We start from the raw sequence: 18,101 nt of genomic DNA on the forward strand, positions 1-18,101 counted from the left end.
AGGTACTTCTGCGCAGCGTAGGTGACTACACAAGGGAATGCATTCTTCTGTAACTAAGATCTCGGCTTTTAACTTGGCTGTAGGGATAGCAGTAGTGCTTGGATGATTGATTCCTGTGAATGCATTTGTTTGAACATTTCCATGTGAGTGTGCAAAGGTTTTTACTGGTTTTTTTTTTTTTTTTTCTGGCCACACCCCCTTTAGCACCTCCTTAATAATTTATTTAAATGTACTAACTTGAGGTGATGTGCCTGGATGTATGTGTTTTTTCACTTTAAAGCAGTTAATGTATTTGGGAGAAGCCAAAAAACAAAACAAATCCCTGTAGGTGCACCACAGACACCACAAGATCTAGATAATAATCAGGGATATACTGAAGACACAGGAAACCAAACATTTGCAAGAATACTTTTTCTTTTTAATTTTCAAAAAAGTGCAGAATTTTGTATACAAAAACTTTAATCACGTAAAAAACTGCATATAACTGGTTGACAAAGGCAACAACATCGATTTGTTTCGGGTTGATGACCCTTCTTCAGGCCTTTATATATACAATGAGCATCTGCACAATTAAATTACACAGTAGAATTTCATCTGGACAAGTACAAAGCCAGGATAGACCACCACAAGAGGATTCAAACGAAGAGCCGCATGGGAGCAGGACATCCAAACAAGGTGATCACCCTGTTTGGATGTCCTGCTTCCATGCGGCTCTTCGTTTGTATATATAAAGGCTTGAAGAAGGGTCATCAACTCGAAACAAATCGATGTTGTTGCCTTTGTCAACCAGTTATATGCACTTTTTTACGTGATTAAAGTTTTTGTATACAAAATTCTGCACTTTTTTGAAAATTAAAAAGAAAAAGTATTCTTGCACATTTTTGGCTTCCTGTGTCTTCAGTATATCCCTGATTATTATCTAGATCTTTTTTCACTTTAAAGTCAGACTGCTGTAGCCGGGATTGTGCACTTGTAGCATAAAGAAAAGGGTGCCGAGTTCTGTCAGCAATGCTCTTTTTTACTTGCACTGACAGCGGTTTCTTGGCGGATTACCTCTCAGGAGTCAGAATCTGAGCTCAGGATCTGATGACAGGAATTACACAGGAAACTAATCCTTCAAGCATCACACACAGAACACAAGCTCTTTTTGATGCTGCATTTATTCAGTAAGGCAACATAGTGATGCAGCTTGGATGTGATGGATATGTCTCCTGCCAGAAACATAATACGGATAACATTCCTATATTCTAATAATATTGGGTACTTAAAGTGGACCTGAACTCTTGCACAGGGCAGAAGGAAAACATAAAGAAATGCACCCTATATGTATTTAGATAGGCACAGACTAACCAGCAAGCTCATGGTGACCCAAAACTCATTGGAGTGTGTAAGGGACTACAATGGTCCTAAAAGCCCCCTTACTAAGATGTTAAGAAAAACAAAAGTTTGCTTTCCTAAAACAGAAAGAATTTGCGATAATTCAGGTTGGAGTGAGCTTGAGATGTCTCCCAGATTGCATATATTCAGCAGTGTTGCTCTGGGAGACATCTCAAGCTCACTCCAACCTGAATTATCGCAAATTCTTTCTGTTTTAGGAAAGCAAACTTTTGTTTTTCTTAACATCTTAGTAAAGGGGCTTTTAGGACCATTGTAGTCCCTTACACACTCCAATGAGTTCTGGGTCACCATGAGCTTGCTGGTTAGTCTGTGCCTCTCGGATTCACAAGCCCTACTCCATAGAGCCAAATTAATCCATGCCATGCACTGATGAGGATCAAACAATCCGAAACAGTCTGTATGCATGTTGGATTATTATGGCTCTGTACAAATTAACAAGCTGACACATCATTGCATTCCAGCGGTTCTGGAGGTGTGTTTAGCTTCTAAGGGTACAATGGTTAATTTGCATATATTCAGCAGTGTTGCTCTGGGAGACATCTCAAGCTCACTCCAACCTGAATTATCGCAAATTCTTTCTGTTTTAGGAAAGCAAACTTTTGTATTTAGATAGAAGAACCTGTCTAATTCCCCCTCATCTGTGAGTAATCCAGTTGTAATTTGATCTCTCAGCCGTGTCAGCTGACTGCCTCGGCAGAGCAGCTAATTTGTAAACACAGGCTATTAACCCTACGTCTGCCTCTATGGAAGCAGGAAGAAAACACACTGCAGAATTATTACAAGATTTATATCGGCTGTAACAAAGAAATGTTTTCTTTAAAGGTTATTATGCTGTTGCCTATCTTTTAGAGCAGAGAGGAAGTTCTGAGTTCAGGACTGCTTTAAAGGCTTCCCAAATCACAGGCATAACAATAGCCCCTGCGACCCTCACAATTGCAAGGGGACCCTCTTCCTCCCATGTCCCATCCGCCCGCATAGCACAGGGAGCATTATGTTTACCTCCTTTCAGGTAAATATAAGCAAATAACATTACACTCGCTATCTGTTCCAGTGCTGCGAGTCTCCTTAGTGTTTACTGGCTGCCTGGTCCTATGGGGAGGAGCTATGGACCTAGGGTGCCCCATGCAATCTTTTTTTGCAGGTGGGCCCCATGCATGGTAGTTACGCCCCTGTCCTGAATCCTTCTCCAGCCCATCGATCCATAGCTGGAACCCTCTGAACATATTCAACCAGGGCCATTTTTAGGCATAAGCAACCAGACAGATGCCTGGGGCGACAACTGTCGGAGGGCACACCACAGAGATAGTCTTAGCAAACTGTACATTATGAAATTCTTATAACCAACTGCTAGTTCCATTAAGACATGGATGGAAGGGAATTTTCACACTCAAAACGGATCCGAGATGAAAAACTAGCTTTAACAAACAACTTGTCTGTATATCTTATCTAAAGTTTTTGCAAACAGCTTCAACAGTTTATGATTAGTTATTCCTGTGATACAATGAGAGCGGCCATGTTCTGTTTGTCACATTACACACAGGCAAGCTGTTCTGCATCTCCAGCCTTCAGCCTGTGAAAACTTCACTCCCCTCTCCTCCTCCCTCCTCCCCTCTGCCTCTGAAATCTCTGGCTAGTAACCTCCTCCTCCTCCTGCCCAGACTGAGCTCGCATAAGCCCTTGCTACATGAGTCTGAGAGTGCCAAGGCTCTCTGGATAATCTGTGGGCGAGGCTTGTTTAGTTTATAGGGAATTAAAGTACTGTATTACAAAAAAAAAGTATTTGGCTTGAGGAATGCCCTATAAACTATATGAAAGGAACACAATTATGCAATGATTAAAAGTTTATCTCGGATCCACTTTAAATGGGCACTGCTGTGTTGATTGTTGCTGGACAATGTTGTAATCTGTAAAGACCCAGGCTGTACATAAAGTGTCAAGTGACAGATAGCCTATTGGGCCAATCAACGTGCAGGGATCACATCCTTTTAAGTCACCGGACCCACCAGGGCTCAGGGTGGGTTCAGTGGATTGGCCATTAATCAGAGAGAACACAAGTAAGTTAGCAGCGCTCGCTATGGTGCACTTCCGCAGTGTGTGCTGAACTCGCACTCCTTACTTACGTACTCCACACTGCCTCTAACGCGCGTATTGTGCAGAGACTAAAAATTAAGGCACACTGTTGTAATAGCGCGAGTAACAAGAGGTTACTCTCGCTATTTAGGTTAGCGAATCAGCCCCATAGTCTGCATCAACAGAAGAGCAGCAACACCACAAATTACAGCTGAATTCTATGCAGGTGCATCACAAAGCATATCCCAATGCATAACAAGAGAGACTTTGCAAAGAATTGGCTTTAGCAGCAGGAGACCATCAAGAGTGCCTTTAGTATCACAGAAAAATAGGAAAAGACACCTGTTGTTGGCGCAGGAACGATGACAATCCACCTTGGCTCAGTGCTCAATCGGTCTCAAAATTCTTTTTAAAAGTTACACCAACCAGGGTTTCACCTGCTTCCATGGCCAGCTCAGTCCCCTGACTGGGATGGAATCAAAAGATCACTTCAAAGCTTGGAAATGGCACCATCCAATTTGACCCCACTTAGAGCTGCCATTTTGTCAGCATGGGCCAACATTCCTCAGCAACGGTATCAGCATCTTGTTGAGTCCATGCCAAGAAGAAAATCGGCTGTGATCAGAGCTAAAGGTGGACCAACTCCTTATTAGAGGGTGTCTCTAATTGTTTGGCCAGTGTATATTTTTAAAAGCTTCAGAATTGCTTGTTTTTAGTTTTCTTTAACAGGTTAGCTTTAACTTCCCAGGTTAATGAGAAATAACTGAGGTTCTTCTTACATATTATTCAATTACTGTCCCTCCTCTGCAGCCTTTCCAACCCTTTCACACTGTCCAAAATTTGAGGAACAGGGGAAAAAATGGCTTGGATTCCTTGGACTCCTTTTCTAATGAATTAGCCAGTGAGAGAGGAATTCATTATCATAATAGTGATCGTGTAACAAGATGGCTTCTTCTCTGATAAATCCCGGAGATTAAAGACGTGTCTTGTTGCCACAGTGCCAGGCAATGGAACCATCTGTCACGGACGGGCAGCCTTCAGACTGGCCAAGTCTAATGCCTTCGCCCCTTCGGAATGTCATGCTCAATCTTATACTGCATGGAACTCCACTCAGTATCACTCTGTCATCCACAGTCAGCGATTAGTTTTAATACAGATCGCTGCAGTTAGCCGTGCTCTCTGCATGTTTTATGAAACGGGCCTCTTTGCTTTTGGTTTGAGATGAAAATTATCCTCTTCATTGTTATCATTGCGGGCAGATTTATGACAACAGGAAAAAAACATATAATGCCAGCTCAGATTAGAGACTAGTTAGAGAGATAAATTGTCGGTGCTGCGCCCCCCACTTAATGAAATAATTACAGCAGGGGTTTGGTAGTGCGATCTGTCATCGGCTGTCTGCAGCAGTAAACGTTGGCAATCTTCACCATGTGTTTGTACAAGTTCTGCCTGCACTTCAGGGCCGTGCCCATAAATACGTCCCTCGGCAAACAGCCGCTCTTCCTGATTGATCTTCCTCTCCATGCTGTATGTCATCGGGAGAGGCTCCTAATGATGAGACGTCGTATGTAATTCAGGCTGATTCAATGCCGCGATGACTACTTATCACAATGGCGAGATTCGGCTATCAGCAACAACTAATTGAAACTGCTAACCGTACAAATGAATAGTCCGCGCTGAAGGAAAACAAACTTTCCATTGGTGATTTAGGAAGGGGGGCTCGGAATCGTTCTGACTGTACAAAATGATTCAGAACTGATCTGCTGAAGTGAGGATTGCATGTGGCTATTGTGTATTTGCAAAATTATAGCGCACCTGAACTCAGAACGTACTCTCTGCTTTAAAAGATAAGCAACAGCATAATAACTTTGAAAGAAAACCATTTCTTTGTTACAGCTTATATGACTTCTGCAATAAATCTGCAATGTGTCTACTTCCTGCTTTCATGGAAGCAGACATAGGGTTAACATCCTGTGTTTACAAATGATCTGCTCTGCCAAGACAGCAGAGATTCCTGAGCCGACACAGCTGAGAGATCAAATTACAGTGGTGATTAGTCACAGATGAGGGGAAATTAGACAGGCTAAGCTCTCTAAATACATACAGAGTGCATCTCTCTATGTTTTCCTTCTGTTCTGTGCGAGAGTTCAGGTCCACTTTAAAGGAGATTCCCAGAGAATACAAACACTAACATTATTTCAACACCAAGGAAAGGAAAATAATTGCATATACAGTATACCTATTCCAGCCATTTAAGCATACAAACTTGGAGGGAAACGTAAAATAATTAAAAACAGATGAACTTAAAGAGACACTGAAGCGAAAAAAAATATATGATATAATGAATTGGTTGTGTACTATGAATAATTACTAGAAGATTAGCAGCAAAGAAAATATTCTCATACTTTTATTTTCAGGTATATAGTGTTTTTTCTAACATTGCATCATTCTATAATATGTGCAGATTACACAACACTCACCATTCAAAATGACTCTTTCAGAGCAGTCTGTGAAGTAATGAACTCTCCTCTAGCAGAGGAAAAGTAAACAGTTCAATTACAGTTGAGATAATAAAAGTCAGATAACAGCCCTCTCCACTACTAAAGATAGCCATACACTGGTCGATTTGCCATTAGATCGACCAGCTGACAGATCCCTATCTGATCGAATGTGATCAGAGAGGGATCGTATGGCTGCCTTTACTGCAAACAGATTGTGAATCGATTTCAGCCTGAAACCGATCACAATCTGTTGAGCTACTCCTGCCGCCTGTGCCCCCCCCCGTATACATTACCTGAAGCTGGCTCCTGGGCATCTTCTCCACGCTGCACCGCACCGCTCTGTTCTTGCTCCATCCCGGCGCTTCCTGTGTCACTCCTTGACCAGGAAGTTCAAATAGAGCGCCCTCTATTTGAACTTCCTGGTCACTGCAGTGACACAGGAAGCGCCGGGATGGAGCCGGAACAGAGCGGTGCAGCGCAGAGAAGACGCCCGGGAGCCAGCGTCAGGTAATGTATACCTGATCGGATCGGCCGCCGCTAGCGACGCGCACCCTACCCGCGGGCGATCGAGGGTAATTTCCCGCACGGCGCGATCGACGGACTGATCCGATTTCGGGAGGAAATCGGATCGGCGGGTGCATTTAGCGCGAACGATTGGCAGCAGATTCGATCCCAGGATCGAATCTGCTGTCGAAACTGCCGCGAATCGGGCCAGTGTATGGGCCAGTGATTAAAACAACTTTTCAGCCCTCTACAATTGGAAAAGTACCAAAAAGTAGGGGAAAAAGTACTGTCAAAGGCATTCTGAGTATTTTATTGCTTGCTGGTGGCACAAAAGGCATTTTATTGAAAACGTGCAAAAATATCACTCCAAAATGTTGTGCACTGGCCTGAAGAATTGGGTTTGGCCTACGAAATGCGTTTAATTTTTTGTGTGTCTCAAGAAACTACATGCTTGTTTAACTGACACTCTCTTTCTTGAGGTAAGTTCATCTTACCTTTTAAACTGTTTTTAATCGTTTTACATTTTGGGGTCGCCTCACAGTTTTAGTTTTGCATTCTCCCTTGAGGGGACAGCTCTTTCAGTTTTTTATTATTTTAGTTGCACAAATGTTTTTTTGGAAAGCAACCAGAACCAACCCCAAGGAGATCATTCCAGGTGGATGGGGCTGAGATTTCAAATGAACAATGAAGTAGGGGAAGGGGGGGCAGCATTTCCTATGTTTACAACATTCATTTATAAATTATTTAGTCAGTGTTTGCACATCGGAAAATCTTTCATGTCTCTGATTTACATTCTGAAATGTATCACTGGTAGTGACATGCTTAGATCTGCCAGGTGATCTGTATGGAATGTTTGTTACTGAGAGTTCTATGCACAGAGGGAGATATTCCTTGATTGGCAGTTGGAAATAGTCGTTATTTCTCCAAAATGCAACGAGGTTCACAGACAGCAAACTGTCAGGACCATGGTCATGACATCACACTGTGGGAGGGGTTTCACCACAATATTAGCCATACAGACATCCCTGATGATCTATTTGAGAAAGGGTAAAGATTTCTCATGGGAAAGGAGGTATTGTCTACTGGTTGGAATGAAAATCAATCCTTGGTTAAAGTTCCTCTTTAAGGGAAAGCTTTTTGCTGTTTCCTCTGTAAATTCTATAGCTATTCACACGATATACTCTCACCTGCACATGACACGAAACACACAGAGATAAAACACTACACAGCACAGACATTAAACTCACCGATTATTAACTCCGTGTTTCACATCACTTTAACTTATTCAGAAGGTCCAGATCCTTCTACCACAAAAAAACCCTTTCTCCTATTTTTTGAGCGCTTATGGCATCGTGTACAAAATGCTGCCCAGAATTCCAAAAGTGACACATTTTATTTGGAAGAAAAGAATTCATGAGTGTCCCCGTTTAGCTGTATGGCTGTAAAGAAAATTGAAGATGCTCTTGCTTCAGAAAAGTAATTTTAGCCAGCTGTTGCTAAAGGGCGTGAAATTTAAGAGCTTGGCATTTTTATCCTTGCCGCCCGAAAAGTGATTCTGTTAAAATAAATAGCCCTAATTATCTCTGTGATCTTCGGGATGTCTCGTCGTCTATAGTTTTCTGTCTGCTTCCTTGCTTTTTGTAAAGAAATACCACACGAAATGGCATTTCAGGGCCTTTCTCAGCCCTCAGCAGTGTTGCAAATGTCGACTCAACACAAAAAACAACAACTTTGATTTCAGAAATAGCCACCAGATGAAATATAAATTGAGTGTACTTCTCAAAACCACCGCCTCTAGGTTGCCTTTAATGTGATATTTGTATGTTTTCACACATAATGAAGTTGATTTAGATTTTACTTACAAGACAGATGTCTTTAGATTGCCTGTGTTTATGTCAGTATGTATACACTATACAGCCATATATTGGGATGCCTGCCTTTACACACACATAAACTTAAATGCCATCCCATTCTTAATCCATGGACTTCAATATTCAGTTTTCCCACCCTTTACAGCTATAACATCTTGAAGTTTTCAGGAAAGGCTTTTCACGAGGATTAGGAGTGTGTTTATGTAAATTCTTGACCATTCTTCCAGAAGAGCACTTGTGAGGCCAGGCACTAATGTTGTATGAGAAGGCCTGGCTCACAATCTTCACTCCAATTCATCTCTTCTGGGTTGAGGTCTGGATTCTAAACAGGTTTGTCCAGCTACGCAACACCAAACTCATTTCTTGTATTAATGGACCTTGCTTTGTGCACTGGTGCGCTATCATGCTGGAACAGGAAGGGGGCCATCCCCAATCTGTTCCTACAATGTTGGGGTTGTGAAATTGCCCAAAAAGCTATCCTGATGCATTCTGTTAATTTCACTGGAAATAAGGGGTCAAGGCAAACCCCTGACAGACAACCCCACACCATAATCCTCCTCTACCTAACTTTACATTTGACACAGTGCAGTCAGGCAAGTACCGTTCTCCTGGCAACTGGCAAACCCAGACTCATCTGTGAGATTGTCAGACAGAGAAGCGGGATTTGTAATTCCTGACAACACATCTCCACTGCTCTAAAATCGAGGGACATTGTGCTTTATGTGCATTCAACGCTTTGCTTTGCACTTGGTGATGTAAAGCTTGAATGCAGCTTCTTGGCCATGGAAACTGTTTCCACAAAGCTCTCTACTCTATGTTCTTGAGCTAATCTGAAAGCTGTATGAAGTTTGGAAGTCTGTAGCTATTGACCCTGCAGAAAATTGACAAACTCGTCATGTGTGCTACAGTCTGAGCTGACCCCACTTTGTGATGACATGGGGCCTACCACTCCTTTGCTGAATTACTGTTGTTCCAAATTGCTTACACTCTGTTATCACACCTCTAACAGTTGATCGAGGAATATTGTAGTAAGATATTCTCATGGACTTGTTGCACACGTGACATCCTATTAAAGGAATACTATCGATACCCAAGTGTTCTAAAATGACAATGTGCAAATAATGTCTAAGTAGCTGTGTAAACATTTTCCTACTTTTCATGTTAAATATCAGAGGCAAAAGCTGTAATTTATTGAGAGTAGGATTTAGCTATATTGGGACAAATCAATTGCAGAAGGGGTGTCTGCTTCAATGCACAGCCAGTGTTGCATATCAGACTACAGAAAGCAAATATCAAACATATCAAACTCTGAAATCAAAAACAGTATGAAAAGCTGTGACAATTAGTTACATTTCCTCTGCTCTCTTCAGACACTTCGGTCAGAAACACAGGACACAGAAGCTGCAGCTGTTCTCTCTGTCACACACAGAGCTACACATAGAGTTAACTGATCAAGTGTGAGGGGAATTTCCCCTCTCCTCATGGCTCAGTCAGCCTCAGGTTTGGCATCAGTAAAGATTGAAAGTATTTTGCTAACAGTAAACAAAGAAGTTGCTACTAAAACATATACACCAGTACTTAGCAGCACTTCCCAAACAATTCCTGTGTCAATTGAAAAAAATATGTGAATCCATAGTATTCCTTTAAGGTACCTCTTTGGAATTCACTGAGCTCCTGAGAGCGACCCATTCTTTATCAATGTATGTAGAAGTAGTCTACGGGCCTAGGGGCTTGATTTTATACACCTACGGCCATGAAAGTGATTGTGTGTAGTCTTTTTTATTCCTTGTTTGTGTATAGCCCACTGTGTCCACCACTGACCCATAGAAAATGTAGCTTCTTGGTGAGGCAAGTACTTCTATCATTCTGTATACCCAAACGAATTATATATAATGGTGGTGACACTTTTTCTGCAGCAGTTTATAGAGTACATTGAGGCCGTCACATCAGAAACTGTCCCTTTACACAGTTCACACTCGATTTTCCTCAACAAAATAAAATATGTTCTTCTTGCAGCCTCCACTTCTTTCGTCATAAAGAAATATATAGAAAGCAAGATAAAAGCAGACTGGGCCATTGGAAACTGTACTAGTTATTAGATTGCTACAGGTCATTAGGGACGAGCTTGCTGAGAAAGGGAAGGTAATAGCATGCTGTCACCGCTACAGAATGCCTTTCAGCTCTTCTCAGTAGGGGTTCCACCCTTCTACCTAGAGGTCTGTTGCTCTGTTTCACCTAAAGAGGCCCATGGGGGGAAGAAAAAATTAAGGTAAGCTGACAAAGGCCTCTAAATGCTGTCCAGGGAAAGTTCCTCAATGTCTTGTGACAAACACAGACTTGGATTACAACTTGATTCAGAAATCAAATTACAGCCCAAGCTAAGAATTGTACTTTGCAATGATGTGTCCAGATATAAGGACATTAAAGGGAACCTGTGACGAGAGGGATACGGACGCTGACATCTTTATTTCCTTTTATAAAATACCTGTTGTCTGGAAATCCTGCTGATCCTTCTGGCATCGGTAGTGTTTGAATCACACACCTGACAGAAGCATGTAGCTAACCCAGTCAGACTGCAGTCAGAGCACCTGATCTGCATGCTTCTTCAGAGTCTATGGCTAAAAAGTTTAGGCCCAGAACCCACTGAGGATTTCTGCTGTGCTTGCAATCGCAAATACTTTGTGCGCGATCCCTGGGGCGATTTGGCTGGCTTTTGGAAGCGATGTGTATTAAACTGTACTGCTCTTCGATTCGCGTGTTTTTTTTTTTTAAACTGTTTAAAGTTTAATATACTTACCGGCAGGCAGTAGCATCACTAGGGGGGTGCGGTGGGTGAGGACCGCGCCAGGTGTCACTAGCAGAGGGGGGTGACAGCAAGCTCCAGGCTAAGGGAGAGTGGAGTAAGCTATGTAAATATAGACCAGGCTAGTGCCTGCTGTACTTCTCCCTCCCGCTCTTCTCCCTTCTGGCTGCTCCTTGTTGAGCTGATAACAAAGTTCAGAGGCCACCAGGACCACATGGTGATCATGTTAACACCCCCCTATAACAAGCAACGTTACTGCATAGTGAGGTTGGAGGTTCATGGCGTAAGAGGGGGTGACACCATGAGTTTTCGCACCGGGTTACACCAACCCTAGTGACGCCTCTGCCGGCAGGCATGGACTTCTCCTGAGTAGTGATCTACTCAAATTCGGAATTCTAATGAAGATTAATTACTCCACCTGTGACTACAGGATAGGGGGGTTAACTTACCCAGAAGTCCGTGGATCCAATGCGTGTCATTGCTGTCATATACAATCCAATCTGGACTCGACCCTTCTGAACCAATTTTGAACTTTTTATTTGCAATCAATAGCGGTTATACAGCAACAAGAAAGCACAACGTTTCGGGCCGTCTGCCCTTTCTCAAGTGCTTACAGATTTGGACAATGCTACACATTCAAATAGATTATGCAAAATAGGCACACCCACAGCAACGAGTTGGGGGGCGGGTACAATATGCTTACATCATATTAACCCCCTCTATACAAAGGACAAACTGACAATCATAAGAAGCACTTCAAACTAAACTCCATGTTGAGGCCGTTAGGGGACAGCGTGCCCAACCTGTCCATCCACCATGCTTCCCATCTAAGTAGGGCATTGTGAAAATCACAACCTTCATGGTGTTGTACCACCTCCAATACCTGCCACCGTAATTGACTCACAGCATGACCGCACTCTATGAAATGCCTTGCTAGGGCATATTCTCTCTTTTTGCCATCCCTCTCCTCTCTCTTTTTCATAGAGTTGGGATTGTTACTTTTGTGCTTGTTGAGTCTAGTTTTAATGTTCCTTGAGGTTTGGCCCACATAGGCCAGACCGCAAGGGCACCTGATCCAATAAACGATGCCTCTAGAATCACACGTCACAAAATCTCCATACGCGTCTTATGGGCCGCAGTCCACCACTCACAACCGCACTTTGCACCTCCTTCCGCCGGAAGGAGGACGTGCGGTAGTGAGTGGTGGACTGCGTCCCATAGGACGTGTATGACAGCAATGGCACACATAGAATGCACGGACTTCTAGGTAAGTTAACCCCCCCATCCCGCGGTCACAGGTGGAGTAATTAATCTTCATTAGAATTCAAAATTCGAGTAGATCACTACTCTGAAGCCCATCCCTGCTTACCGGGTCTCCTGATTTCCGGCACATAGCCCCGCCCCCTAACACAATAGGTCATAGGCCGTGCTCTATATCCACTTAGAGAAAGGCAGATGACCTCTTGTGCTAGGGGGCGGGGCTATGTGCCAGAAGTCGGAATTCAGGAGACCTGGTAAGTATTTTAAAGAGGAACTGTAGTGAAAATAACATAATAAAATTGCTTATTATTTACAAAACCTTACATATTTTTTATAGATTATTTAATCAGTGTAAAATCTTTCCTCTCCCTGATTTACATTCTGAAATGTATCACTGGTGGTGACATCCTTAGTTCTGCCAGGTGATCTGTACGGAATGTTCGGTACTGAGAGTTCGATGCACAGAGGGAGATGTGGCTTGCTTGGCAGTTTCAAAAAGCTGTTATTTCCCACACTGCAATGAGGTTCGTAGACCGCAAACTGTCAGGACCATGGTCATGACATCACACTGTGGGAGGGGTTTCACCAGAATATCAGCCATACAGACCCCCCTGATGATATATTCGAGAAAAGGTAAAGATTTCTCATGGGAAAGGGGGTATAAACTACTGATTGGATCCTCAGTTAGAGTTCCTCTTTAACTTTAATCGCCTGCACAAGTCGCTGCAAAATGAAAACTTTGAAAAGTGATTCAAAAGCAATTTTACAGTCCTCCTATCTGTTGTATCAGAGTGCAATTGCTCCAAATGTGCTGCAGGATTTGGCCTAATTGCAATCGATTGACTTTCATTGGCAAAACCTTTTGGAATCGCTGGAGATTGTCAGTGATCCAAAATATCTGCCAAAAATGCTCAAATGGGTCCCAGGCCTTAGGGGCAGTGGATCAGCAAGACAGCTAGACCTTTGTTTTGTTTTGCTGAGTTCTGTTACTGTCACCTGAGTGGTTACAAGTCTAGGTATTTGGATTGTTTTTTGTCTCAAATTTGCTGTGTTTAAGAGAAACTGTAACCATGAATTAAATGTCATCCAAATCAGTAGCTAATACCCCCTTTCCCACGAGAAATATTTTCCTTTTCACAAACGGATCATCAGGGGGCTCTGTATGGCTGATAATGTGGTGAAACCCTCCCACAGTGTGATGTCCTGACAGTTTCCTGTCTGTGAACCTCATTGCATTGTGGGAAATAACAGCTGTTTACAGCTGGGTCCAATTTCCCAAAAAGCAAGCAGCATCTCCTTCCACTGACATCACCTGGTAGCAGTAAAAATGTCACCATGTGGTAAATGTCAGAATGTAAATCAGGGAGAGTAAAGATTTTACAATGGGAAAATACAGATCACCTCCATTTATACATAATTATTGTAAAAATGAAGCACTTTTTAGTACATTATCTTCACTGGAGTTCCTCTTTAACCTTACGTGGTAGGAAACTATACACTGTAATCCGTTTAAAGCGGACCCAAACCAAACATTTTTTTAAATTAAAAATATTTAGTTGCACCACTCTGACACATACAAAGATAAATAAACACTCCTTCAAGCCTATGAGCATTTCAGTGCATGCTTTTCACACTTCTCTTTTCATAACTAGGGTTATACTGGGGGCAGCCATTAGCAATTCCTCCTTTGCCGGACACCTTCTACTCCACCAGTCTGCCGGATTCTGTCCCGGCAATTTGAAAGGAAGGGAGGGGTTCCTCCAATAAATGTAAAATATTTTATATTTGTCATTATGCAGCTGAAAAAAGGCTGCTATTTATTATTATCATTTAGAAAATAGATTTTATTTCTGAAATCTTGCATTTTATATTTGGGTCCACTTTAACAGCTTATTTTTTTCTCCTGTTTCAGGTCAGATATCTGTGGAAGGGTTTATGCGGTATCTTAATGGAGAGGAAAATGGAGTTGTTCCACCTGAGAAACTGGATTTAAATGAAGATATGTCTCAGCCCCTTTCTCATTATTTTATCAATTCCTCACATAATACCTACCTCACAGGTGAGAAGAGAAGCTTTCTCTACAATTTGTATTTATGGGCCTTGTCCACCCTTGTAAGAAAACCTTACTGTGATTGTATCCATCCATAATACATTAATGTAAGTTTTTATGGTTCTTGCAGTTAGTGCCAATAAACCAACTACTGCCTATGCTTATTGTTGTCCAGTATAACAATGAGTCATCTATGCATCTTCCTCCAACCTCAGCCTACACCACAGGTGTCAAATGTGAGGCCCGCAGGCTGAATCCAGACCACCTCACCATTTTATGTGGCCTGCAAGAGCTTCAAATGTGCATAACTGTAAGCCATAAAAAAGGAGCAAATGTAGAACACGAACCTGTGCTGTATACATGCTCACAGCAAACTGGAAGCTACTACAAAATAGACCCCAGTGCTGACATTTACAGGCAGTGGACTACAGCCAACTTATGTAGACACATTATTTTTTTGCCTTGTTGTTGTGTCATACCTCACAACTTTCTGAGATGAGAAAGAGAGACACTTAAGCCACGCCCCTGCCACACCCCTGATCACGTCCCCCGCACACCCCTAGTCATGAATACCATAAAGATTTCATAAGAAAAACATGCTGTTTTATAACTCAAACGACACTGGTCCTTTCTATCCTGGTTCATTTTCCTTCATATTAACATTTGAAAATTAGAAATATATCAATTTAAAGGATGAGAAAAAAGTTTAGTCAATCAAACACATTTTTCAGTAGAGAAATACATATAGTTACATAGAAAGAGGGACAAAGTTCTGAAAGAGGGACAAATGAGGAGGAAAGAGGGACAGAGGGACAGGGCTCCAAAAGAGGGACAGTTGGGAGCTACGGTTGTTTGCATGCATGCATATGCCCTCGCTATATCCTGTTGTGGCTAATCGTATATGGGTATAGGACCGGTCTACAGCTACAGGGTGCAGTCCACATGCGCCACACATTTGAAGTAAATGTAAACCTCCCCCCCCCCCCCCCCAAAAAAAAAAAAAAACAGATACTAACCTATGGAGAGCAATAAATCTGCAGTGTGTCTACTTATCACTTTCATGGAAGCAGACTTAGGTTAACCTCCTGTATTTACAAATTAGCTGCTCTGCCAAGACAGAGATCAAATTACAGTTGTGTTTAGATACAGATGAGGGGGAATTAGACAGTAGAGATGGGAAGTTCGGATCTTTTCAATGATCCAGATGATCCGAATCGGATCATTGAAGAGATCCGGATCTTTGATCCGAATCTCGGATCATTTTACTACCGAAGCATTCCGAGGTGAAATGACTAGCAGGACAGGAGAAGGGGAGGTGGGTGGACACACAGAGAAGGGGAGAAGATGCACAGAGGGCAGGGAGTGGACAGAGAAGGGAGGATGGACGAGCAAAGAGCAGAAATGTTTGCACACAATACCCACATGCTGCAATCATATGCTTTACATACATTTCACCTATATGCTCATCTGTGTACTTTGCATGCAAACGTCGCACAGTGAAAGAAAGCATTCCCCAAAGCATTCCCAGAAGTAAAGTGCAGCTGTTTAGGAGGATCATATTGCGCTGCAATCACAGTGCCTGCAAAGTTACTGAGCTGTGCTGAGCTGAGCCAAAAGCTTCCAATGTGATCACTGTGCACAACTACGGAACAGACAGCCTATAATGAGCAGCACATTATAGCCAGTATGTGTGCTCTACACATATCTGGCAGTGGCACCCATGTCCCCTCTCTCTCATCTACCTGTCTCCCTGCAAGGCTGGCTCCCCTCCAACAGAGCGATCCGTCTCGGCTCTGCTTCCAGGACCCCGCTGCCCGCTGAGAGGGGGCGTGTCGCTCCTGGCCCCGCCCCTTTTGTGATCCGAATCACTCATTTTGATGATTCGGATGATTCGACTCACAAAATAGATTCGGATCAATGATCCGAATCGTTCATGATCCGGACAACACTATTAGACAGGAGAAAACTCTCTATACATATAGAGGGTGCAGTTCTCTACATTTTCCTTCAGTACTGTGCAAGAGTTCTGGTCCACTTTAAATATACCTGAATTTAGGCTTTAAAAAAAAAAAAACATCAACGATAATTTCATTCTGTTTGAAAATGTGGAATGGTTACTTTAACTTCTAAAATGGTTGAGAATCTTGCTTCCACCGTGTTCAAATTGCCTGTAATTTATTTATTTTCTCATACCAGAATTTTGGAACAGAGCAGAACATGAAACATGCTTTGGCTGCCAAGATTCCTCCTCCACAGACAGAACTATTGTCTTATTTCTCATTTCACAGAGCCATAGCAGTAGGCAGTTTGTCCATTGAGTCACAGGCCAGTGAGCAGAGCTGTGACAGGCAACCTCCATTACGCTCACTGATTTGCCTCTGCAGAATAACTATTGTCCCGATTGCTCAGCAGAACCTGCTTCCTTTTATTCTGCAGCGAAGTTCCCAAACCCCAATAGTCAAGACAAGACAAGACAAATATTTATATTGCGCTTTTCTCCTTTCGGACTCAAAGCGCCAGAGCTGCAGCCACTAGGGCGCGCTCTATTGGCAGTAGCAGTGTAAGGGAGACTTGCCAAAGGTCTCCTACTGAATTAGTGCTGGCTTACTGAACAGGCAGAGCCGAGATTCGAACCCTGGTCTCCTGTGTCAGAGGCAGAACCCTTAACCATTACACTATCAGCCAACTGCCCAGAGCAATAGTGCCCAGAGTAATCTGTTCTCATTCTAGCGGACACTCAGAAACTCACTTCCCAGCCCGTCTGAAGAACGAAATGTGGGACAGAACGCTCCCAAGTTATTGGTGAAACATGTTTTACATGCAGCCGGCAAATAACAGACAGCTGGGATGTAATGGCATGAATAGGTGTGAAACATGCATTTGAATATTGTCGGAAATACATTTTTTTGGTCTTCTACATAAGCAGGAAAACCTGCTTATGTATTCCATCTACCAGATGGTAATTATAGCTGGGATTTGGTGAATGCAACATGGCAAGCCGTTATTAAAAATGTGCCTAAATCCACCCAGCGCCTGTAATCTGGTTAAGGAAATAGGATGTGGGGGAGGTGTGTGTGGGGATTACTAGGTAAAAGGATTTAGTGACATACTCGATTAGAGGTCGGAGCTGTGTAGGCTGCTAGGTACAAGACAAGACACAGAACATTGAGGCTAGGTTTCCACTTGTGTGATTTTTCCATGAATTTTGAAAATTTGCATGTGTATGAAAACCAATTATTGTGAATGGGCTAGTTTCCATTTCATGCAAATTTTTGTATGAAATTGTATGAGTGAAAACTGACGGCCTGTTCTATATTTCCACATGCTGTATCCAATTTGTTGTATAGAATGTGAAGAATCGCATTCAAATGCAAATTTTCACGTCCGTATTCGCATACCTATGAGATAGCCGCTGGGAGATTTGGGAGCAGGATACAGCCGGTATATGGCTGATCCTGCTCCTGCACAAGTCCCGGCGGCGTTAATTACTATTCCTCCTCCAGGTCCACGTGGATGGTGGGGAATGATGCAATACGGCTTTCAGCTTTAGCTGGCGGCGGAATTAGTTTTTTAAAGGTAACTTAAAGAGGAACTCCAGTAAAAATAATGTAATAAAAAACTGCTTCATTTTTACAATAATTATG

At 42.6% G+C, this 18,101-nt stretch overlaps 1 protein-coding gene across 2 annotated transcripts in view; it reads left to right on the top strand.

Annotated features, from left to right (window-relative positions):
• Positions 1-18,101, top strand: part of PLCB1 (phospholipase C beta 1) — an 887,760-nt gene that overhangs the window by 594,910 nt on the left and 274,749 nt on the right. For both annotated transcript variants that reach the window (XM_068232505.1, XM_068232506.1), the window contains one exon: positions 14,320-14,466. In XM_068232505.1, the coding sequence (XP_068088606.1) occupies positions 14,320-14,466 (147 nt within the window). The remainder of the gene's footprint in view (positions 1-14,319; positions 14,467-18,101) is intronic.

Source organism: Hyperolius riggenbachi, chromosome 4, assembly GCF_040937935.1.
Source record: "Hyperolius riggenbachi isolate aHypRig1 chromosome 4, aHypRig1.pri, whole genome shotgun sequence".
Lineage (NCBI taxonomy): Eukaryota > Metazoa > Chordata > Amphibia > Anura > Hyperoliidae > Hyperolius > Hyperolius riggenbachi.